Source organism: Argopecten irradians, chromosome 13 (genome assembly GCF_041381155.1).
Source record: "Argopecten irradians isolate NY chromosome 13, Ai_NY, whole genome shotgun sequence".
Classification (NCBI taxonomy): domain Eukaryota; kingdom Metazoa; phylum Mollusca; class Bivalvia; order Pectinida; family Pectinidae; genus Argopecten; species Argopecten irradians.
The window spans coordinates 36701685-36728843 of record NC_091146.1 but is presented as its reverse complement, the minus strand read 5'-3'; the positions used below and the strand labels follow the sequence as shown (position 1 = coordinate 36728843).

The 27159-nt window shown below is 38.3% G+C and overlaps 1 protein-coding gene across 7 annotated transcripts in view; it reads right to left on the bottom strand.

The window, feature by feature from the left end:
* Positions 1-5228: 5228 nt before the first annotated feature.
* LOC138305891 (coronin-2B-like) overlaps positions 5229-27159 on the bottom strand; it is a 58225-nt gene continuing 36294 nt past the window's right edge. For 3 of the 7 annotated variants that reach the window (XM_069246159.1, XM_069246161.1, XM_069246160.1), the window contains 10 exons: positions 25869-25973; positions 24961-25057; positions 23348-23460; positions 22206-22319; positions 18795-18851; positions 16820-17022; positions 15197-15365; positions 13515-13685; positions 8586-8681; positions 5229-5511 (listed from right to left, as the gene is read on the bottom strand). In XM_069246159.1, coding sequence (XP_069102260.1) covers positions 5365-5511; positions 8586-8681; positions 13515-13685; positions 15197-15365; positions 16820-17022; positions 18795-18851; positions 22206-22319; positions 23348-23460; positions 24961-25057; positions 25869-25973 — 1272 coding nt within the window. In that variant the 3' untranslated portion in view covers positions 5229-5364. The remainder of the gene's footprint in view (positions 5512-8585; positions 8682-13514; positions 13686-15196; positions 15366-16819; positions 17023-18794; positions 18852-22205; positions 22320-23347; positions 23461-24960; positions 25058-25868; positions 25974-27159) is intronic. The other 4 variants (XM_069246163.1, XM_069246165.1, XM_069246162.1 and 1 more) reach the window with 4 other exon arrangements.

Here is a 27159-nt window from a genome sequence, read left to right as displayed (position 1 = left end):
ACATAATTTGCATAAAGTAATTCATAAAACTAATTTCAAAATATGTTAATAACACATAATCGTGAAACGTAACTAAAGCACTCATAATACACATACACACATACCATATACACACATATGGCCCCAAAACAGGGTACATTTCATAGGAGATGTTATAAACAAATTGTCAAAAGGTTTCATATGATTTCTAGAGTGTCGGATTATGTGATAGATCTGAACATACCATTTTGTACGAGAAATACAGTATAACCCCTCTAAAGTCAAACTTACCTTCCTTGAATACCCCCCCACCCCCACCCCTCGAATGCCTCCCATTCATTGAACAGATTGCATGGTCACGACTGTTCACCTGTATGTTTCATGTAACAACTCCCAAGATAGCTCGAACCCTCGCCGAATACCCCTTATTCCTTGAACTGAAAGATATCCCATTTCCTTCAAATACATTTAGTCTAATAATGTATTCATCGAACAGGTGGTTGGCCGTTTAGATTATTTTATCTACGGTGTTTTTAATTTGTTTATAATCACTTCTATAAATATCTAAAAGCTGTAAAGAATTAAAAATCATTTTATTATAAGTTGTGATCGCAATTTTTGATGGGATGACCATAATTAACTCGGATGACTGGAAAGGTTTTACTGTATACAAAATGTTGTGCATAGCATTAGATATTATATTATGTATGTTAGATACAAGGTAAAGGAAACATCCACACACAACCGTAAATACAACATCATAAACAGCACTATTAAACTGATCACAGCATAATAAGCACACATTTTATATATAATTATTGTTAAATTATTTAAATATCAATTATTGAATAGATTACACAATCGCGTTATTTCGTAGAATTGTAATACACAACCTGACTATGTATATACTGTACATGTAAACAAACTGATTTTCGTGTACAACTGAATTTTATTTCAAATTAAGGTTATTACCATATTCGACCCAATAACTACCCAGGGTGAAAAAAAAATGAAAAAAAAATAAAATAAGGTGGTACTTAATAAAATGAAAATCTTTTATAAAATAATTGCACAAAGTCAGCTGTAAATCTATTTGAAGAAGAAAGTAAAGAAACCTATAGATCACATTTTCAATCTGCATTTAAGTCAAAGAAAGTAAAATTGATATCGCAAAAAGGAGGGGCGCTTATAGAGATGGGGGGCACTTATTGGGTCGATTACGGTATGTAGAACCAGAAGTCTCAATCGTGAAAATGTTGTTACAGCTGGTATGTGTGGTTACATGAAATTAATTAGCTGTGAACATTAAGTTGTATATGGATTAACATTAATAGGCGTGGCAAGAGATTCATCTCACAGAAGAAAGAGATTAAAACTAAAATACAGATAGTCAATAAAATCATCATATATAGTAAAGTATCATGAAAACTTGATAGATATACAATGTTTTATGGCAATAAATGAAAGATACATATGCAATAAAAAATGTTTATAATGAACCTAAACAAATCATGATCATAAAATAGTAATTTTAAGATTCATTTCCTGTCAAAGTTCCTATATAAATGTTTACAACATGATTCTGTGTACATTTCCTGTCAAAGTTCCTATTGAAATGTTTACACTATGATTCTGTGTACATTTCCTGTCAAAGTTCCTATTGAAATGTTTACACTATGATTCTGTATACATTTCCTGTCAAAGTTCCTATAAGGTGTTTTACACTATGATTCTGTATACATTTCCTGTCAAAGTTCCTATAAGGTGTTTTACACTATGATTCTGTATACATTTCCTGTCAAAGTTCCTATAGGATGTTTTACACTATGATTCTGTATACATTTCCTGCCAAAGTTCCTATAAGGTGTTTTACACTATGATTCTGTGTACATTTCCTGTCAAAGTTCCTATTGAAATGTTTACACTATGATTCTGTGTACATTTCCTGTCAAAGTTCCTATAAGGTGTTTTACACTATGATTCTGTACACATTTCCTGCCAAAGTTCCTATAAGGTGTTTTACACTATGATTCTGTATACATTTCCTGTCAAAGTTCCTATAGGATGTTTTACACTATGATTCTGTATACATTTCCTGCCAAAGTTCCTATAAGGTGTTTTACACTATGATTCTGTATACATTTCCTGCCAAAGTTCCTATAAGATGTTTTACACTATGATTCTGTATACATTTCCTGCCAAAATTCCTATAATATGTTTTACACTATGATTCTGTGTACATTTCCTTTCAAAGTTCCTATAAGGTGTTTTACAACATGATTCTGTGTACATTTCCTGTCAAAGTTCCTATAAGGTGTTTTACACTATGATTCTGTATACATTTCCTGTTAAACTTCCTATAAAATGTTAACACTATGATTCTGTATACATTTCCTGTCAAAGTTCCAATGAGATGTTTACAAAAATAACTTATAGTGAACTTTAAAAAAAAAATGAAATGATTGTTGAAGTAATTCTGATGGTCCCCAGATGTTCCTTGAAACCCCGGTTTTCCTGTATATATATAACTGATATTTGTGGGCTTTAATAATCATTCAGGAAAACAAACAAAACATTACTGTTTAGGTGAACACAGGGAAATTCTTTTGGTGCAAAACTCCAATGATAACAGTTTTAAATAAATGTAAAAAACAAAATGTTCCCAGCACAGAATGCTGTACAGATCTATGATGGTCAGAATTCATCGTCAGTAAATTATTAAAATCACAACGCTATACTGCAACATATCATCATATCATCGTCATATTACTGTATATGGATAATATGTTTCTGTTATATACATATTGTTTAAAAACAAAAATTAATTAGAAGGAATATTGTTATCATCAAAAACATTCCCAAATATATTGTAAGAATCTGAAGACACTGAGATTCTGTAATATATATATATAGATTAGATAAACATTTTAAAACTTGCATGCTGAAATTGTCCGTTTTGATTTGTTATCCGATAAGTTTGATAGGTAAAAGCACTGATTAATGCTACAATAGACATTTATATAGCATTTCACAATACATCAGTACATCAACACATAATACAACCGCTTTACTTGGCATTTATCAGTACATCAACACATAAAACAACTGCTTTACTTGGCATTCATACATAATTTATACAGATCTGTAATGAGGATCTTAGCAATGATTTAGTTATCAACATTGAACAGTTGGAAGTAAGCATGGCTTGGTCTAAATGCCATCAGTTAAGGGGAGACAAGCCTTGCTTGGTCTGTACGTCAGTTAAGGGGAGACAACCCTTTGTGCGGATTTGAAATTTCAAAGAGGAGATAATACATGTCTTTTGCACATTTTCTGGACAACAAGTTAGGTTGTCAAATTTAATAACAGGGGAGACAACCTTTAATTTGTACATGCAAAGTCTTTTGTACATATTCTGCTAAATGTAAGGTTGTCATATTTTTATTGAAAGGGGAGACAACCTATTGTGCAGATGTAGTACATGCTAAATCTTTTGTACCTTTTCAGGGCCACAAAGGGATTCAAACTGACAACCTTTTAGTATCAATTTGTCACATTTTTACATTGAAATATGCTAAAGTCATGCAAGGTTTTCATACATCTATTTAGCCCGGAATACTGAGTTATGTCCCCTAGACTCTGCGTTAGTCAAAACTAGTGTTCGACCGGAATATTGAGTTATGTCCCCTTGGCTAAGTGTTAGCCCCCGGACTACTGTGAGCTTTGATTGGGTATTGCTCATGACTGCAGTGAATTACCTCCCTTGGAATATGTGTTAACAATCACTTTCCTCTGGTCCACAGCGGGGTGTGTTTAGAGTAGCAGTAGACAGCAGTGAGTTATCTCCCTTGGAATATGTGTTAAAAATCACTCTCCCCTGGGCCACAGCGGGGTGTTTTTAGCATGGTCTGGTCATGATGCAGTGAGTTATCTCCCTTGGAATATGTGTTAACAATCACTCCCCCTGGTCCACAGCGGGGTGTTTTTAGAGTAGCAGTAGACAGCAGTGAGTTATCTCCCTTGGAATATGTGTTAAAAATCACTCTCCCCTGGGCCACAGCGGGGTGTTTTTAGCATGGTCTGGTCATGATTGCAGTGAGTTATCTCCCTTGGAATATGTGTTAAAAATCACTCTCCCCTGGGCCACAGCGGGGTGTTTTTAGAATGGTCTGGTCATGATTGCAGTGAGTTATCTCCCTTGGAATATGTGTTAACAATCACTCTCCCCTGGGCCACAGCGGGGTGTTTTTAGCATGGTCTGGTCATGATTGCAGTGAGTTATCTCCCTTGGAATATGTGTTAACAATCACTCTCCCCTGGGCCACAGCGGGGTGTTTTTAGCATGGTCTGGTCATGATTGCAGTGAGTTATCTCCCTTGGAATATGTGTTAACAATCACTCTCCCCTGGGCCACAGCGGGGTGTTTTTAGCATGGTCTAGTCATGATTGCAGTGAGTTATCTCCCTTGGAATATATTAACAATCACTCTCCCCTGGGCCACAGCGGGGTGTTTTTAGCATGGTCTGGTCATGATTGCAGTGAGTTATCTCCCTTGGAATATGTGTTAACAATCACTCTCCCCTGGGCCACAGCGGGGTGTTTTTTAGCATGGTCTGGTCATGAGTCATGATTGCAGTGAGTTATCTCCGTGAGTTATCTCCCTTGGAATATGTGTTAACAATCACTCTCCCCTGGGCCACAGCGGGGTTTTTTAGCATGGTCTGGTCATGACTGCAGTGAGTTATCTCCCTTGGAATATGTGTTAACAATCACTCTCCCCTGGGCCACAGCGGGGTGTTTTTAGCATGGTCTGGTCATGATTGCAGTGAGTTATCTCCCTTGGAATATGCGTTAACAATCACTCTCCCCTGGGCCACAGCGGGGTGTTTTTAGCATGGTCTGGTCATGATTGCAGTGAGTTATCTCCCTTGGAATATGTGTTAACAATCACTCTCCCCTGGGCCACAGCGAGGTGTTTTTAGCATGGTCTAGTCATGATTGCAGTGAGTTATCTCCCTTGGAATATGTGTTAACAATCACTCTCCCCTGGGCCACAGCGGGGTGTTTTTAGCATGGTCTGGTCATGATTGCAGTGAGTTATCTCCCTTGGAATATGCGTTAACAATCACTCTCCCCTGGGCCACAGCGGGGTGTTTTTAGCATGGTCTAGTCATGATTGCAGTGAGTTATCTCCCTTGGAATATGTGTTAACAATCACTCTCCCCTGGGCCACAGCGAGGTGTTTTTAGCATGGTCTGGTCATGATTGCAGTGAGTTATCTCCCTTGGAATATGTGTTAACAATCACTCTCCCCTGGGCCACAGCGAGGTGTTTTTAGCATGGTCTGGTCATGATTGCAGTGAGTTATCTCCCTTGGAATATGTGTTAACAATCACTCTCCCCTGGGCCACAGCGGGGTGTTTTTAGCGTGGCCATCTCCTCCTCTAATAGTCGGATCCGTTTGTCCTTTAGACTGATCTGCTCCTTCAGACTTTTGATTTCTTCCATCTGATTGAAGTAGGCTTTACGTAACTGAAAGAAATATTACTGAGATATTAAAGTCATGCACATTTACAATTCTATTTATAGCCACAGTGACCTATTTAAGACTGGATATTACGGTAGGTAAATTCAGTTCCAGAACTATTCTGTATTTGCATATATCACAGAGTTATCTGCCCTTGCGGGTAGGTATTGATTGTGATGTCATGTGTTTGTGAGCAAAATGTTATACTTTTCAGAGAAATCGATGTGAATTTCACTCACAAAATAAAAACATCCCAATGGATACCTACCAGCAAGGGAGCTAACTTTGTAATCTGCAAAGATGGATTAGGTCCACACCTGGATATTTGACCATAACAGTTTTGTAATTGATATTACACACCTGATCAACATCTACAACCAATGTACTTAGTCTTTTATATTAACTTATTTACCCCTGAAGACACGTTTAGACTCTTCTTTATCAAAGACTAGACTAGTCCATTATGAAATTTCAGGGGTGAATGTGTTAAAATATTGTGGATCTCCCAACATTATCTACATTTTTTTAGCTTCTATCAATGTATAAACACTTACAGAACATACCAATCATTATCATACTTAATGGAGCTTTTGTTGACAATATTTTAGACGAGAGATATATCTCCGTACCACTGCAAAGAAATTACATCTAGCCCTTCTATCTAAAAACATCAAGCACAAAATCTGCCATTCAAACTTTTTCCTTTTTCTTTATCTCTATAATTCTTTTTCAAGAATGTGCTATATACCACACTATTAAGTCACAAATTTACAAAAAACAAAGGTATTAAACGAGACTTTAAACAGTGGAATATTAAATTATTTAACAAGTTTGATAAATTTCATATTATGTAGCCATGAGTGCAAGATTCTATTTATCACATCACTTAAAATGTATGTATGGAAATCTAGACAAAACTTTCAATTTTGTTCCATCAAATGACAAAATCAGACATGGATTGAGTTTCTGTCTACGGAAACAAACATGTGATGTCATATCTTGATCATGACGTCATTTTTATCTGTGATATGTCACAAAAATGTTATTGCATGTGTCTTACGATATTTATGACATATTACTGAACGGACCAGTGATTAATATGTGATAAATGTCTGTATGACATGTGCACTCCAAACGGAATTGAACGGCGACATGACACAATGGGACATTTCGACAGGACAGGAAAGTTCAGCAAACAAGGTACATGTACATCTACCTGGTTTTATTGAAATTAATGAAGTGTTTAAGGAGGAGTTTTGTGGACAAATTATTTTTACCGGAAAAACGAACAAGCTGATTCCACTATACGCCCTTCATTACGGGGAGTATAATTTGATTCCAGTATACGCCCTTCGTTACGGGGAGTATAATTTGATTCCAGTATACGCCCTTCGTTACGGGGAGTATAATTTGATTCCAGTATACGCCCTTCGTTACGGGGAGTATAATTTGATTCCAGTATATGCCCTTCGTTACGGGGAGTATAATTTGATTCCAGTATACGCCCTTCGTTACGGGGAGTATAATTTGATTCCAGTATACGCCCTTCGTTACTGGGAGTATAATTTGATTCCAGTATACGCTCTTCGTTACGGGGGGTATAATTTGATTCCAGTATACGCCCTTCGTTACGGGGAGTATAATTTGATTCAGGTATACGCCCTTCGTTACTGGGAGTATAATTTGATTCCAGTATACGCCCTTCGTTACGGGGGGTATAATTTGATTCCAGTATACGCCCTTCATTACGGGGAGTATAATTTGATTCCAGTATACTCCCTTCGTTACGGGGAGTATAATTTGATTCTAGCATACGCCCTTCGTTACGGGGAGTATAATTTGATTCCAGTATACGCCCTTCGTTACGGGGAGTATAATTTGATTCCAGTATACGCCCTTCGTTACGGGGAGTATAATTTGATTCTAGCATACGCCCTTCGTTACGGGGAGTATAATTTGATTCCAGTATACGCCCTTCGTTACGGGGAGTATAATTTGATTCCAGTATACGCCCTTCGTTACGGGGAGTATAATTTGATTCCAGTATACGCCCTTCGTTACGGGGAGTATAATTTGATTCCAGTATACGCCCTTCGTTACGGGGAGTATAATTTGATTCCAGTATATGCCCTTCGTTACGTGGGGTATAATTTGATTCCAGTATACTCCCTTCGTTACGGGGAGTATAATTTGATTCCAGTATACGCCCTTCGTTACGGGGAGTTTGATTTCATTCCAGTATACGCCCTTCGTTACAGGGAGTATAATTTGATTCTAGCATACGCCCTTCGTTACGGGGAGTATAATTTGATTCCAGTATACGCCCTTTGTACGGGGAGTATAATTTGATTCCAGTATACGCCCTTCGTTACGGGGAGTATAATTTGATTCAAGTATACGCCCTTCGTTACGGGGAGTATAATTTGATTCCAGTATACGCCCTTCGTTACGGGGAGTATAATTTGATTCCAGTATACGCCCTTCGTTACGGGGAGTATAATTTGATTCCAGTATACGCCCTTCGTTACGGGGAGTATAATTTGATTCCAATATACGCCCTTCGTTACGTGGGGTATAATTTGATTCCAGTATACTCCCTTCGTTACGGGGAGTATAATTTGATTCTAGCATACGCCCTTCGTTACGGGGAGTATAATTTGATTCCAGTATACGCCCTTTGTACGGGGAGTATAATTTGATTCCAGTATACGCCCTTCGTTACGGGGAGTATAATTTGATTCCAGTATACGCCCTTCGTTACGGGGAGTATAATTTGATTCCAGAATACGCCCTTCATTACGGGGAGTATAATTAACATATTCAAAAACTATTGAAATTGATATGATTAGAAACACAACTTATATTGATGTTTCAGGATGGGACTCACTTCTGTAACATGTTGTACACATCCCCCACCCTTTGTCATGTCGAGGCATAAAAATCAAGTTCAAATTAAAAGAAAAACATTTCTATTTTCTACAGAAGAAATAATCACGTGCGTAATATCTGCTATGTAACTCAAAGTCTACATTTCCAGACTAGTCTCACACTAACACTTCAATCCCAGCACACCACCTACCTCCGATTCATTCAAAGACACTTCCTGCCACAGGTGCATTGTGGGTAAAGTGTTAGGGCTGGGAGAGGAAGCCCATACCTTCTTGATGTGAACTTTCTACAAGAATAAGATCGCCATGGCGACAGGAATATATACAAAAGCAAGAACTGAGTACATGTAGAATAAATATAAGCTAATTTCACTAAAGCAGTTCTACAGATAACATAAGATATTGAGTAGGGGATTCAGAGCCTGACAAAAACACTTGCTCACTTAGCAAACCAAAAGTAAAGTAAAGTGCCTCAATCAGGAATCTAGCTTGGGTCTCTGGTGTGATAATCGACCACCCAGTCAGCTAAATATAATTGACAGTATACAGAGGCCAGTAAATAGACCTGCTGGCTATGTACTGAACGATTCTAAACATGTATCAGTAGGCTTAAAAGATTGGAAAAGTTTTATTCAACTAATCATTAGACAAGTGTGCATGTTCAAAGTTTTTGCCAGGCTCTGGGAGGTCAAACGGAAAGGTCAAACAGAAAGATCAAATAGAAAGGTCAAACAGAAACTCTGTTCCTGATGATTTACTTTTCATCTATTTAGTAATATGTTTTTTTTTTTTAATTCAACACACTTTTCTTAAGACACACCAGAACTAGGGTTTGAACCCAAGATCTATGAGTCCATGCAAACTCTTGATGTGGAAACAATGAAGAAAAATCTCCAAAGTTTGAAGCCAATTAAAGGCCTTCCTAAATCTCGACAGATGTTTAAACATTGTGTTATCATCTCACACGAACAACGAGTTTCCATTTCACATGACAGCACAGTAAAAGAAAATAATATTGATAGTAAAATTAAACCTGCTCTATGTGATGTTTCCTAAAATTTTCTATCAAGATCACTACACAATTTATACAATTTCATGTATTTTTAATCATACATAGATAAATAATCTTACTCATGCACAATAATGAAAATTCTCCTAAAATACTAAGTTCACCTAAAATTTAGTCATTGCATGTAGTTAAAGATTACATACCATATTCGACCAAATAAGCGCCCATGTCCCTATAAATGCCCCTCCCCTTTTTGAGGCCTCATTTCAAAAATCTAGGCATAAGACCAAAACTATACAAAAATGTATATCAGGTTTGCAATAATTTCATCTAATATTAAGCAACTTTTTAGTTTTTTTTTTCTCAATTTTTTAAATGCCCTGCATGGGTGCCTATTGGGTTGAACATGGTAAATCATTTGAGTATCCTTTTCTATAGGTAAGAACTCACTACAGTAGGGAGCGGTCTAGGATGGTCTATAACTACGTACCATATTCTATAATAAATCCTGGTAAAAACATGGTAAATCATTTGAGTATCCTCTTCTATAGGTAAGAACTCACTACAGTAGGGAGCGGTCTAGGATGGTCTTTAACTACGTACCATATTCTATAATAAATCCTCGATTAGCATTAAATGAATGAACATTCTAATTACAAAATATTTGACATATTTATTTTGGCACACAACGCATGTATCATTTTTAGGATTTTCACAATTTTGAAGGGGCTACTTAAAAAGACTATCGAAATATCCTGAATCATTATTATCAAAAGGTCATTTTTGAAATGTACCCAAGGACCAATGGGCAAATGATCGCTACAGACAATTAATCAAGGATGCATCAATTTTCTGGGACGTATTCTCAATAAATGATAAATTTTAAATACTGAAAATAACTGAAATTAACCTTGTAGAGATCTTACTGAAGATATAGATTTATAACTGAAATTAAACTTGTAGAGAACCCTAATGCTAACCTTAGGAAATATAGATTTGCAATTACAGTGGAACTCGGTTAATACGAACTCGAAGGGACCGAGATAAAACTTCGAGTTATCCGAGCGTTCGAATTAAGCGAGTTCTCGTGTCTACTGACGATCTCTTTACTTGGTACTATATAGACTAGTTTCATGTCGTAAAACGATGTGAACAAGAGATATGTCAAATTCGCCGATGGTAGTTGCAAAATTATGACAATAAAACCGAGATATATATTTTGAAATGCCGTTCTACGGCAGATTTATGAAAAAGAAATCGGCATTTTCGGCGATCTCGTTGTCCAAAAAATCTCATTTCGAGTTATAAGAACGTTTTATGTATGATTTTTGTCATTCGGACCCAAAATGTACTTCGTATTATCCGAGTTCTTCGAGTTTTCCAAATTCGAATTATCCGAGTTCTTTAAACAAAGATAAAGAGGGAATTCGGCCGGGACCGGCAAAGTACTTCGTATTAAGCCGGGTTTTCGAATTATCCGAGTTCGTATCAAACAAGTTCCACTGTATTCAAAATTATGAAACAAAATCTTACTTGGACATAATCATACAAGTATAATAACTGGAATTTAATTCACAGCATGAATATTTTGACATTCATTAAATCTTCGTGAATAATTTCTTACACATATCCCATATAACCCTGGCTGTTATAGAAAGTTAAACTAGCAAAACCAAATATACATATTACGTAAAATACTATCAGTACACAATACCAAAGATGAAAGCTGTTAAAATAGGCATGTTTACAGTCTAAGCAACAGGATGTTAACAAAGGAAAATAAAATGTAAATATAGACAAGTTTAAAACTGCTCGATACATAAATAAAATGGAGTAATGTAAGCAGAAATCATATTAACGTTAAATGATTATTAATAAATCAATGTACAACCAAACCTGCCTTTAACCGACCACCTCTGTATAAAGACCACCTCTGTATAAAGACCACCTGTTCAATAAGACCACCTCTGTATAAAGACCAACACCTCTGTATAAAGACCACCTGTTCAATAAGACCACCTCTGTATAAAGACCACCTCTGTATGAAGACCACCTCTGTATAAAGACCACCTGCTCAATCAGACCACCTCTGTATAAAGACCACCTCTGTATAAAGACCATCTCTGTATAAAGACCATCTGCTTAATAAGACCAACTCTGTATAAAGACCATCTCTGTATGAAGACCATCTGCTTAATAAGACCACCTCTGTATAAAGACTACCTCTGTATAAAGACTTTCTCTGTATAAAGACCACCTGTTCAATAAGACCACCTCTGTATAAAGACCACCTGTTTAACAAGACTACCTCTGTATAAAGACCACCTGTTTAATAAGACCACCTCTGTATAAAGACCACCTCTGTATATAGACCACCTTTTAATAAGACCACCTCTGTATAAAGACCACCTCTGTATAAAGACCACCTGCTCAATCAGACCACCTCTGTATAAAGACCACCTGTTCAATAAGACCATCTCTGTATAAAGACCACCTGCTCAATCAGACCACCTCTGTATAAAGACCATCTCTGTATAAAGACCACCTGCTCAATCAGACCACCTCTGTATAAAGACCACCTCTGTATAAAGACCATCTCTGTATAAAAACCACCTGTTTAATAATACCACTCTCACAAATGGTCAATTTCAACACAATTTGTTCTCTGGAAGACCACTTGGCTATTAAGACCATTTGTTCTTGGTCCCTGTGTGGTCTATACATAGATACAATGTAGACAGGTTTGACTGTAATGCTAAACTAGCTCTAATGTTATAATACAGGGAGTAAGGACCACAGGCATCTGGCATAAATTTCTAACCAACAATATTGATATACAATACAAATATATATAATATATTATGTTGGTTCGAAATTCGTGCCAAGTCCCTGTGGTAAGGACGATAAACAGGGGTTTCATTATCTTGCAGGGGAGGCAGTACAATTTCAGGGGTACTGCTATTCTATACTATCTGTATGTTATCTAATGTGATTAAGTGCAAAATACTCTGTACCTCAGCCAGGTTTAACCAGTAAAAATATGGGGTACCGACACCAGATACCGCCTGATAATGATCTAATGTGATAAAGTCCAAATGACTCGGTACCATAGCCAGAATCTACAAACAGTCACATGTCTCTGCAACACACATACATCTTCGCAACTTATGCTTCAAAACAAGTTCTTGAAGATTAAAATTCGCAGATTTCAAAATTGACTTTAAAATTCCTATCAGTGTCAATGATGAAGATGCTAATTCGCAGAAATAAACTTTCATGAATGTAACTGGATCGCAAAATTTGCTGAAGTAAATTGTATGTGAAAGAAAGTTGGTAAATTACAGTACATTTAACATCTCCATGATGTCAGGATTCATTCTTTTAAGCTGTATTTATTCCTGGGTTCAAATAAATACCAATATAGAACTGGAGCAGAAACTGAACAAACCATTAATCAGTTTCGGTGTGATAATTTCTACAGATTCTTCGATACAATTAGCTAACACTTTATAATTAACGAAATCAGTAATAGGTTATAATAATGAAAACTAATATGGCTTCCCATATATTACTGGTCCAGGAGGTCTAAACTGGTTATTAATTCAGTGGGAGATCTGTTATTGGTTAGTTCACAATTCTCCAAATATGATTGGTTAATAATTTCAGATATCTTAAATTTGATTGGTTAATAGTTTTCTAAGAACTCTTATATTCTTATATGATTGGTTAATATCTACAGTCCCTTTGATTGCCATTGTTATTAATTGCACAAATCTTCAAATATGATTAGTTAGTAGTTCACAGAGGTCTCAAATATGATTGGTTAATTGTTCACTGAGATCTCTAATATGATTGGCTAATAGTTCACTGAGATCTCTAATATGATTGGTTAATAGTTCACTGAGATCTCTAATATGATTGGTTAATAGTTCACTGAGATCTCTAATATGATTGGTTAATAGTTCACTGAGATCTCTAATATGATTGGTTAGTAGTTCAACAAGATCTCCAAATATGATTGGTGAATAGCTAGCAGCTACTGTGGATATATTACTGAGAGCTCTAATTTGATTGGATGTTTGGTTAGTGACCATGCCATCACATGACTTACATGGTTTTGTTCCTCAGGCAGCTGTGGGGTGTACCCCAGTAACAGCTCCACAGACTGTGTACTGGGGGAGGGCTTGGTATTCATAGGTTTTGATAAAGGGAGATTACTCCCATAATGAGGGTTAGGGTTAATGAACGGTCCCTGCTCTTGTTTTGAGGAATGGGTTGATATCTAAAATAACAAAATTAATCAATTTTTTTTTTAATAATCTTGTATCATGATAAGGATATTTATAACCTTTCTATGAAATTTGACAATTAAACGTGCGAGCCATTTTAAGTTTTCTGTCGTCAAAAGGAAAACATTTCTACTTTAAGGAATGTAGAAAATGTCAAAAGGACTAGCGGTTATGTGGTTCGGGCCCTTTTTTGGCCCCCAAATCTGTCAAATTTTCAAAAGCTGTTATTCAGTGATTTGAAATTATTGAATTTCAATTATCGAGTACATCCCTGATAAAGTTTGTATGATAGTTGTGTATAATTGCAGATGATGTTGCCATGGTAACCATCCGAAATATGCATAAATTAAGCTAATTTAAAAATTGGATTATCGTTTGGCTTTTTGATTTTTTTCTTCTAGAAATTACAGAAAACAATAAACTATATATTTCTCCTAAAGATGCATCTAAGTGACTGCATATATTCAAAATAAAATGTTGAGTTTGTTCAAGACTACATTTTTGCTTTCAGAAAAACCCATCAAAAATGACAATATTTCCAAATTTGCTTAATTTTTGCAATGTTTTTTCACCCTTGACACTTGTAGACAGCAGACGTCAGCTTGAAATGTTCTTAAGGATCCACAGAATGTTCGATAACGCAATGAAGACCCTAGATTTATTCAAATGTTGAACTTTACAATGAAGACTCTAGATTTGTTCAAAATGTTGAACTTTGCAATGAAGACTCTAGATTTGTTCAAAATGTTGAACTTTACAATGAAGACTCTAGATTTGTTCAAAATGTTGAACTTTACAATGAAGACTCTAGGATTTGTGCAGAACGTTGAACTTTTACAATAAAGGCTCCAGAATTGTTTGCAATGTTGGAATTTACAATGAAGATTTTAGATTTGTTCAAAATATTGAACTTTACAATGAAGAGTCTAGAATTGTTTGGAATGTTGGACATTACAATGAAGACTCTAGATTTGTTCAGAATGTTGAACTTTACAATGAAGGCTCTACAATTGTTCAGAATGTTGGACAATGCAATGAAAACTCTAGATTTGTTCAAAATATTGGACTTTACAATGAAGACTCTAGATTTGTTCAGAATGTAATCCTTCCTGATAAAACATTTTCATTGATTTTTTTTATCATAATTTACCTTTTTCATTGGGTTTGCCAATGATTTTTTCATACTTTTTAATAGTCTTATTCATGGCATTTTCATGGACTATATTCCAGTAGTGCTACAAACTGGTCCAATGAAAATACCATATAAAATGTCATTCACATGACATAACAGATGAACTGTCTTAAAAGTGACATGTAACGATAGTTTGAATTTTTTAATTTCTAGGCTAGAAGAACACTATTTTGGTAGTAACACATACTGAAATAATTTCAATTATAATTTTCACTCCATTCTGTATGTCTGAATACTACTGTTGGTACTGGCCATCACTGAATATTTTGCTTCATTTTTTTTTTTTTTTCTTCAAACATTCACTATACTTACATCACTGTTACTATCGGGGCCAGAAAACCCATTTGTAGGTTGATCTTTCCCGCTCGGAGAGGTCGGAGTCCACACTTTCCGGACGGCTGTCCTGGACGCTGCACTCTGGTCTTCGGAATGTGACTTTTTCAGATCTAATGGCTTAATTTTCTTATCTAAACTCGCATCACTGTAGACAGAATGACCAAGTCAGATTGGATTCTAGTTTAACATCTGATTAACATTACTGACATGTCAAGTTTCAATGGTGGAGAAAAGACAAAAGCAGAGAAAAACTACCAACCTGTGATCAGCACCTGACAATGCCCCACATGATATTTGAACTGGTCAGTACCTGAAAATGCCCCACATGATATTTGAACTGGTCAGTACCTGAAAATGCCCCACATGATATTTGAACTGGTCAGTACCTAACAATGCCCCACATGATATTTGAACTGGTCAGTACCTAACAATGCCCCACATGATATTTGAATTGGTCAGTACCTGAAAATTCCCCACATGATATTTGAACTGGTCAGTACCTAACAATGCCCCACATGATATTTGAACTGGTCAGTACCTGAAAATGCCTCACATGATATTTGAACTGGTCAGTACCTAACAATGCCCCACATGATATTTGAACTGGTCAGTACCTAACAATGCCCCACATGATATTTGAACTGGTCAGTACCTAACAATGCCCCACATGATATTTGAACTGGTCAGTACCTAACAATGCCCCACATGATATTTGAACTGGTCAGTACCTAACAATGCCCCACATGATATTTGAACTGGTCAGTACCTGAAAATTCCCCACATGATATTTGAACTGGTCAGTACCTAACAATGCCCCACATGATATTTGAACTGGTCAGTACCTAACAATGCCCCACATGATATTTGAACTGGTCAGTACCTGAAAATGCCTCACATGATATTTGAACTGGTCAGTACCTAACAATGCCCCACATGATATTTGAACTGGTCAGTACCTAACAATGCCCCACATGATATTTGAACTGGTCAGTACCTGAAAATGCCCCACATGATATTTGAACTGGTCAGTACCTAACAATGCCCCACATGATATTTGAACTGGTCAGTACCTGAAAATTCCCCACATGATATTTGAACTGGTCAGTACCTAACAAAGCCCCACATGATATTTGAACTGGTCAGTACCTAACAATGCCCCACATGATATTTGAACTGGTCAGTACCTGAAAATGCCTCACATGATATTTGAACTGGTCAGTACCTAACAATGCCCCACATGATATTTGAACTGGTCAGTACCTAACAATGCCCCACATGATATTTGAACTGGTCAGTACCTGAAAATACCTCACATGATATTTGAACTGATCATTACCTAACAATGCCCCACATGATATTTGAACTGGTCAGTACTTAACAATGCCCCACATGATATTTGAACTTGTGACTAAAGAAGTGAATCCAGGACTTGTGGTAAAATGACGGGGACCTTAACCACTACACCATCACAGTCCAATACAGGGAACATACAGAGAGAAAATTTCAGTAAGTCAGCAGAAGGCTTGCCGAGTAATTAGCAGGCAAATTTTTCACTCAGCTAGAGGCCTTCACTACTTATAATATAACACATCCACTCACCTTAACGACACAAAGTCCTCGTTAGAACTGAGACGTTTGATGTTTTTGAGAGAAGCTGGTTCAGCACGCTGTTGTCGGGGTTGTCCCGTCTGTCTCCCAGTCTGACCAGTAGCCGTCGGTCCGAAGGGGACTGGGCGGTCAAGGTGAGGTGGACTCATGGCCTTGTAAGTGGTGATGGTCGGGGTCTGGGCCAGGGATCCGTCCTGTAACAAATCAACAAGGTATTGTGTAGCTCAGTTTACACACCTTTGTCTATAATACACACAGGTGGTAAATTAAATGTCTATTGCTGAAAAACCATTTTGTCATAAATTTTGACACAATGCTTCTCGACAAATGAAATTCTATCTTTTTATATTTGTTAAAATATGGAAGAAAATAAATAAAACATTGGGTCTGTCAGGAATATCCAATAAAACATTGGGTCTGTCAGGAATATCCAATAAAACATTGGGTCTGTCAGAAATATCCAATAAAACATTGGGTCCGTCAGGGATATCCAATAAAACATTGGGTCCGTCAGGGATATCCAATAAAACATTGGGTCTGTCAGGGATATCCAATAAAACATTGGGTCCGTCAGGGATATCCAATAAAACATTGGGTCCGTCAGGGATATCCAATAAAACATTGGGTCTGTCAGGGATATCCAATAAAACATTGGGTCCGTCAGGGATATCCAATAAAACATTGGGACTGTCAGGGATATCCAATAAAACATTGGGACTGTCAGGGATATCCAATAAAACATTGGGTCCGTCAGGGATATCCAATAAAACATTGGGTCCGTCAGGAATATCCAATAAAACATTGGGTCCGTCAGGAATATCCAATAAAACATTGGGTCCGTCAGGGATATCCAATAAAACATTGGGTCCGTCAGGGATATCCAATAAAACATTGGGTCCGTCAGGGATATCCAATAAAACATTGGGTCCGTCAGGGATATCCAATAAAAACATTGGGTCCGTCAGGGATATCCAATAAAACATTGGGTCCGTCAGGGATATCCAATAAAACATTGGGTCCGTCAGGGATATCCAATAAAACATTGGGTCTGTCAGGGATATCCAATAAAACATTGGGTCCGTCAGGGATATCCAATAAAACATTGGGTCCGTCAGGGATATCCAATAAAACATTGGGTCTGTCAGGGATATCCAATAAAACATTGGGTCCGTCAGGGATATCCAATAAAACATTGGGACTGTCAGGGATATCCAATAAAACATTGGGACTGTCAGGGATATCCAATAAAACATTGGGTCCGTCAGGGATATCCAATAAAACATTGGGTCCGTCAGGGATATCCAATAAAACATTGGGACTGTCAGGGATATCTCTGGAGAAAGAGATTTTGGTTAGTCAGTACTCGGCAGGCATCCTGCTGACAAGCCAAACTCTTACTTTACGGTTGAAATAGCCCTGTCCACTAATTGACAGATAGCCAGCTGCCAATCAAACCGTCAGGGTACTGCACATGACATAGCATTTTGTATATTGTGTATTTTACGACATTTGCTATGACATTGAATAGGTACACCTGTGTTTGCGAGCATAAGGTGTGGCTACATGCCACCTGGCGATTGGTCAATGACTGGTCCATGTAAAATTCTATACATTCCATTACAGTTGGCTACCAACATCAAACCATTAATGAAAGACACATTTTAAAAAAGACATGTGTTAAATTTCAAACAATCACAATAACTTCTACAAAATACTCAAACAACTAATTATAAAATGAATGTTCAGTATCAATTTCAACAAATTTTATTGCAAACAAGTTGCAATTGGATTTGGCATCAGGCTAAACCTACATTAGAATGTTAAGTATCTACTTAATTGTGAAATAAACAAGAGGAAATTAATCACATGTGAGTAGATACTTAAATTGGTGTTAGTAAAATAAGCATTCAAGAAAATGCAATTATATGAGTTCCAAAGATTTTAAAGACATGTTTTGCAGTATTACCTGTTTCTGCACGGCTCTAGCTGAGGTACTCTTTGGGGAGTTGGTAACACTACCATCCTGTCGACATGCAAGACAAAATCAGCGCACAATGTCATACTCATCTACTTAAAACACACCTACAAAATCTACCAAATGAATATAATCTTCAGTAATTATACCATTTTAACCTCAAATACAGCCCTTACTCTAAGCCTTATGAACATTGTCCCAAAAAGTCGCCCCTTCCCCCAAAGTTCCCTCTCCATGTAAGTCTATCCCCTATAAGTTCCCTCTCCATGTAAGTCTATCCCCTATAAGTTCCCTCTCCATGTAAGTCTATCCCCTATAAGTTCCCTCTCCATGTAAGTCTATCCCCTATAAGTTCCCTCTCCATGTAAGTCTATACCCCCTATAAGTTCCCTCTCCATGTAAGTGTCCTACCCCCTAAAGTTCCCTCTCCATGTAAGTCTATCCCCTATAAGTTCCCTCTCCATGTAAGTGTCCTACCCCCTATAAGTTCCCTCTCCACATAAGTATCCTACCCCCTATAAGTTCCCTCTCCACGTAAGTATCCTACCCCCTATAAGTTCCCTCTCCATGTAAGTGTCCTACCCCCTATAAGTTCCCTCTCCATGTAAGTGTCCTACCCCCTATAAGTTCTCTCTCCACATAAGTATCCTACCCCCTATAAGTTCCCTCTCCACGTAAGTGTCCTATCCCCTATTAGTTCCCTCTCCACGTAAGTATCCTACCCCCTATAAGTTCCCTCTCCACGTAAGTATCCTACCCCCTATAAGTTCTCTCTCCATGTAAGTATCCTACCCCAGATAAGTTCCCTCTCCATGTAAGTATCCTACCCCTATATGTTCTCTCTCCATGTAAGTGTCCTACCCCCTATAAGTTCCCTCTCCATGTAAGTATCCTACCCCCTGTAAGTTCCCTCTCCATGTAAGTGTCCTACCCCCTATAAGTTCCCTCTCCATGTAAGTGTCCTACCCCCTATAAGTTCCCTCTCCATGTAAGTGTCCTACCCCCTATAGGTTCCCTCTCCATGTAAGTGTCCTACCCCCTATAAGTTCCCTCTCCATGTAAGTGTCCTACCCCCTATAGGTTCCCTCTCCACGTAAGTGTCCTACCCCCTATAAGTTACCTCTCCATGTAAGTGTCCTACCCCCTATAAGTTACCTCTCCATGTAAGTGTCCTACCCCTATAGGTTCCCTCTCCATGTAAGTATCCTACCCCCTATAAGTTCCCTCTCCATGTAAGTGTCCTACCCCCTATAAGTTCCCTCTCCATGTAAGTGTCCTACCCCCTATAAGTTCTCTCTCCATGTAAGTATTCTACCCCCTATAAGTTCCCTCTCCATTTAAGTATCCTACCCCCTATAAGTTCCCTCTCTATGTAAGTATCCTACCCCCTATAAGTTCCCTCTCCATGTAAGTGTCCTACCCCCTATAAGTTACCTCTCCATGTAAGTGTCCTACCCCCTATAGGTTCCCTCTCCATGTAAGTATCCTACCCCCAAAGTTCCCTCTCCATGTAAGTCTATCCCCTATAAGTTCCCGTTCCATGTAAGTGTCCTACCCCCTATAAGTTACCTCTCCATGTAAGTGTCCTACCCCCTATAAGTTCCCTCTCCCTGTAAGTGTCCTACCCCCTATAGGTTCCCTCTCCATGTAAGTATCCTACCCCCTATAAGTTCCCTCTCCACGTAAGTGTCCTACCCCCTATAAGTTCTCTTTCCATGTAAGTGTCCTACCCCTATAGGTTCCCTCTCCATGTAAGTGTCCTACCCTCTATAGGTTCCCTCTCCATGTAAGTATCCTACCCCCTATAAGTTACCTCTCCATGTAAGTGTCCTACCCTCTATAGGTTCCCTCTCCATGTAAGTATCCTACCCCCTATAAGTTCCCTCTCCACGTAAGTGTCCTACCCCCTATAAGTTCCCTCTCCATGTCAGTGTCCTACCCCCTATAGGTTCCCTCTCCACGTAAGTGTCCTACCCCCTATAAGTTCTCTCTCCATGTAAGTGTCCTACCCCTATAGGTTCCCTCTCCATGTAAGTGTCCTACCCCCTATAGGTTCCCTCTCCATGTAAGTATCCTACCCCCTATAAGTTACCTCTCCATGTAAGTGTCCTACCCTCTATATGTTCCCTCTCCATGTAAGTATCCTACCCCCTATAAGTTCCCTCTCCACGTAAGTGTCCTACCCCCTATAAGTTCCCTCTCCATGTAAGTGTCCTACCCCCTATAGGTTCCCTCTCCATGTAAGTGTCCTACCCCCTATAAGTTCTCTCTCCATGTAAGTGTCCTACCCCTATAGGTTCCCTCTCCATGTAAGTGTCCTACCCCCTATAAGTTCCCTCTCCATGTAAGTGTCCTACCCCCTATAAGTTCCCTCTCCATGTAAGTGTCCTACCCCCTATAAGTTCTCTCTCCATGTAAGTGTCCTACCTCCTATAAGTTACCTCTCCATGTAAGTATCCTACCCCCTATAAGTTACCTCTCCATGTAAGTGTCCTACCCCTTATAAGTTCCCTCTCCATGTAAGTGTCCTACCCCTATAGGTTCCCTCTCCATGTAAGTGTCCTACCCCCTATAAGTTCCCTCTCCATGTAAGTGTCCTACCCCCTATAAGTTCTCTCTCCATGTAAGTGTCCTACCCCCTATAAGTTCCCTCTCCATGTAAGTGTCCTACCCCCTATAAGTTCCCTCTCCATGTCAGTGTCCTACCCCCTATAAGTTACCTCTCCATGTAAGTATCCTACCCCCTATAAGTTCCCTCTCCAGGTAAGTGTCCTACCCCCTGTAGGTTCCCTCTCCATGTAAGTGTCCTAACCCCTATAAGTTCCCTCTCCATGTAAGTGTTCTACCCCCTATAAGTTACCTCTCCATGTAAGTATCCTACCCCCTATAAGTTACCTCTCCATGTAAGTATCCTACCCCCTATAAGTTCCCTCTCCATGTAAGTGTCTTACCCCAGATAAGTTCCCTCTCCATGTAAGTGACCTTTGTCAGTGACCTTTGTCCGATGACACCTATGGCCTTTGTCAATGACTTTGTCCGATGACACCTATGACCTTTGTCAATGACCTTTGTCCGATGACACCTATGACCTTTGTTAATGACCTTTGTCAAGCCAAAATTATTGGAGACTCTACTCTACTACATGCATAAGATACATAAAACATTCCAAAGTTCCAACAGAAGTGTGTTATGGCAGTTTATAGAAAGAAATCCTAAACTCATGCTTCAATAGGTCATGCTCAGAACACCACAATGCCCTGTGAAATGTCCTGTTTAAACTCATAAATCAACTTCATATTCACTAAAACATTTTCTCTGAATTTGCAGTAAATTACAACATTTTACAAGATCCTAGAAAATCCTACTGCCAAAAACAAAGGAAATCCTACAAAGTCCATTTACCAAAAGAGATACGAGGATTGGCTCACGATTCTGGCCAGAAATCCACTCATCTGCCGACAAGGAAGGAATCATACTTGCTGTTGGTGGGAAAATGTCTTCATGGAATTTGTCGGACTGCAAAAATGGAAAAATGTATATCTATCATAAAAGAAAGAAAAAACAAAACGCTTAAAGTACCCTTTAAATTACTTAAAAACAATTTCCATTTTCATACACTTCTTAGATCTTGTAGTCATTGTGTTCACAACATCGATCAAAATTACCAAGGGCAATAACTCTGTATGTTACTATCAGACAATTTCCATGTCAAAACTCATCAAAAATATTTGCGAAGATGGCATACAGATTGTACAGATCAGGGACTAATTACTCAATGACAAGAAGTTAGTCTTCATATGGCATTATAATGATATTGTGACAAAGGGCAATAACTTTGTTTGCTATTGTCCATTTATCAATCTCATGTGATATTTTACTAAATGTCACTTAATGCTGCCTACAAATTGATTTACAGAAGTTACCGGATTCAAAAGTCCAATAGTGATTATTACAACTGTTTCGAGATCCAAAAATGACATGGGTAAAGTACAATTTACCGTCGATAAGTCCCACCTTCCCGTGATTATGACATCATCAATTGATGTGAATTTTGTGACGATATAGTCTTCGGAAGGTTGGACTAATCAACGGTAACTTGTACTTTACTCAAGTCATTTTGGGATCTTGAAATACCCGCAAATGTAAATGGCATTTTAACTTGCGATAACTGTGATTTTTAAACTTGACTGTAATCAGATATATGGCTGCATGTACAATATTTTATGAAGTCCAGTAAACAAAAGACAATAATTCACCATGATCATGCAGGTGACCTTTTTAAAAAGATTGAATTTTGTTTTTGTAACTTCAAAGAAATCAAGTCAAAACATGGATTTCTAAATCAACAGAAATCACTGGTTATTAACTTCACCATCGACATATTGATATTGCTTTTTTTTTTTTTTTTTTTTTTTTATGAGAGCCATTAGAAAAGTGCTACAGGAATATAGGAGCTCAGAAGCCTTTAAAAAGACTAGTGTTCATATCTCATCTACTGTGTATCAATCAATGAAGAAAGCTCAAAACTTTCCTGAGTTGTTTACCTTTCTTGGTACTATCATGGAGATAGGCTCTACAACGTCCTTGGCAGCCAATAATTTGTAAAACCGCATCACTTCACATTTAGTCGTATCACAGCCTCGCTTTGGCATCACACCTACACAGGAAATGACAGTTAGTGCCCAGTCACAAAAAACAATGGTCATAGCCTCACTTTGGCAACACACCTACACAGGAAATGACAGTTAGTGCCAAGTCACAAAAAACAATGGTCATCGCCTCACTTTGGCATCATACCTACACAGGAAATGACAGTTAGTGCCCAGTCACAAAAAACAATGGTCATAGCCTCACTTTGGCAACACACCTACACAGGAAATGACAGTTAGTGCCAAGTCACAAAAAACAATGGTCATCGCCTCACTTTGGCATCACACCTACACAGGAAATGACAGTTAGTGCCCAGTCACAAAAAAACAATGGTCATAGCCTCACTTTGGCATCACATCTACACAGGAAATGACAGTTAGTGTCCAGTCACAGAAAACAATGGCTTCACACTTATTGTTGTAATGGTCAATTAAATCTGGAAATGGGGACTGGTAACAATGACTACATACCGAGTCCTCTCTGTGGGAGTGGGGACTGATAACCATGACTACTTACCGAGTCCTCTCTGTGGGAGTGGGGACTGGTAACCATGACTACTTACCGAGTCCTCTCTGTGGGAGTGGGGACTGGTAACCATGACTACTTACCGAGTCCTCTCTGTGGGAGTGGGGACTGGTAACCATGACTACTTACCGAGTCCTCTCTGTGGGAGTGGGAACTGGTAACCATGACTACTTACCGAGTCCTCTCTGTGAGAGTGGGGACTGGTAACCATGACTACTTACCGAGTCCTCTCTGTGGGAGTGGGGACTGGTAACCATAACTACTTACCAAGTCCTCTCTGTGGGTGTGGGGACTGGTAACCATGACTACTTACCGAGCCCTCTCTGTGGGAGTGGGGACTGGTAGCCATGACTACTTACAGACCACTTTCTATGGGAGTGGGGACTGGTAACCATGACTACTTACCGAGCCCTCTCTGTGGGAGTTGGGAATGGCAACCATGACTACTTACAGACCCCTCTCTTTGGGAGTGGGGACTGGTAACCATGACTACTCACTGGGGACTGGTAACCATAATTACTCATTGACCCCTCTCTGTGGGAGTGGGGACTGGTAACCATGACTACTTAATGACCCCTCTCTGTGGGAGTGGGGACTGGTAACCATGACTACTCACTGAACCCTCTCTGTGGGAGTGGGGACTTGTAACCATGACTACTCACAGAGCCCTCTCTGTGGGAGTGGGTTCTGGTAACCATGACTACTCACTGACCCCTCTCTGTGGGAGTGGGGACTTGTAACCATGACTACTCACCGAGTCCTCTCTGTGGGAGTGGGGACTGGTAACTATGACTACTCACTGAGCTCTCTGTGGGAGTGGGGACTGGTAACCATGACTACTCACTGAGCTCTCTCTGTGGGAGTGGGGACTGGTAACCATGACTACTCACCGACCCCTCTCTTTGGGAGTGGGGACTGGTAACCATGACTACTCACCGACCCCTCTCTTTGGGAGTGGGAACTGGTAACCATGACTACTCACCGAGTCCTCTCTGAGGGAATGGCGACTGGAACTGGTTTAGATAGTGTATCGCTGCTGAGTCATCCGTTACCTCAAAATATCGAATGTTTCCATCACCCTAAAATAGCAAATTACAAAGTGTCAATTTTGAGAATCTCATTGAAATAACAAATAATATTTTTTAAGGAGACTGAAAACTCGTCACGTTTAAGAAACGATGCTGTGACAAGTATCCTCATGAAGATAATTTTCACTAAAAAGGGCCTATAAAGGGAGATAACTATTATTGATGTTGTAGGGACTATAAAGGGAGATAACCTATCCCTGATGTTGTAGAGACTATAAGGGGAGATAACTATCCCTGATGTTGTAGGGACTATAAAGGGAGATAACTATCCCTGATGTTGTAGGGACTATAAGGGAGATAACTATCCCTGATGTTGTAGGGACTATAAACGGAAATAACTATCCCTGATGTTGAAGAGACTATAAAGGGAGATAACTATTCCTGAAGTTGTAGAGACTATAAAGGGAGATAACTATTCCTGATGTTGTAGAGACTATAAAGGGAGATAACTATTCCTGATGTTGTAGGGACTATAAAGGGAGATAACTATCCCTGATGTTGTAGGGACTATAAAGGGAGATAACTATCCCTGATGTTGTAGAGACTATAAAGGGAGATAACTATTCCTGATGTTGTAGGGACTATAAAGGGAGATATCTATCCCTGATGTTGTAGGGACTATAAAGAGATTAACTATCCCTAATGTTGTAGGGACTATAAAGGGAGATAACTATCCCTGATGTTGTAGAGACTATAAAGGGAGATAACTATCCCTAATGTTTTAGGGACTATAAAGGAAGATAACTATCCCTAATGTTGTAGGGACTGTAAAGGGAGATAACCTATTCTTAGTGTTACTTACCTTACCAGCTACGTAGACAACCCTAGAATCATGGTCGTAGTAAGGTAAGACAATGCCACTCGAGCTATCTATCTCAATCATATTGAGCGGCGTCCGGAAATTTTTCTACAACGATTCAATTCATCAAAATATGTTACCAACTGACACATCATACCTTGTCTGGAGAACACTTTATGATCAATACATATACTGTAAATCTCTGTGCAGACAAAATCACACAATTATTTTACTGTCAATATCCCCAAGTTTTGTTCCAACAAAATCTTGTTGCATGCTTCACTGGACAGATACAAAGTCTGGTAAAACTTTAATTACAGTGTTTTTATTACAAGTATGAGCGATGTGTTCATGAAAATTTTGGAAAAGGTATAAAGTAGAAATAAACAATGACGCTTCATTAAGACCCAGTCTAAGAATGTACTTACTTAATATGACTGGGGATTTCCAGATTTTTTTGTTTTGTAAAACAAAATGTGCATCAGAGTTACAGATTTGGGAAATTTAGACATAGATTTGGGAAAAAATAACAAGAAATACAATTAGGATAGGGGCCATAGATATATAGGCATGAAAAACACTGAATTAGTATTGAAAGAACGAGGCTTATTGAGATTCTGGTAAAGAATACAGTCTTTTCAATATTGTTGCAATCTTTTAGCTTTTGTTGCTATATGTTTCAACTTTTCCTTTGAATGTGTTGGATGACATAATTTTAATTAAATGATGTAAATGAAAGTAGAACAACGCCATCTAGTGGTTATGATTTGAACCTATACTTTTGTCTAGAATCAACCATCCGAAGGAACTACAGTGTAACACTTTATCCCAAGTGGGCCAAGACAGTTCATACCTGCACACATTAGATGTAAACAAACATGTAGACGAACATATTGTGATAGTGTTATATTGGACTGAAGAAGCCCCTAAAGTGGCTGAATATATTCCATAAAAATGATTTTTGATTTTACTTTGAATTTATTTTAGCCTTTTATTTTAGATTATTAATATACTAGCTTAATACAGTGTTTATCTCATTATGATTCCCTTGCTTACAATATCCCACAATTCAATATTACACTTACAATGCTTTTATACTTACAATATCCCACAATTCAATATTACACTTACAATGCTTTTATACTTACAATATCCCACAATTCAATATTACACTTACAATGCTTTTATACTTACAATATCCCATAATGCCTTGTAATTCCCACAATGCCCTCCCTTACTTACGAAATCCCACAATGCCTTGTAATTCCCACAATGCCCTCCCTTACTTACGGAA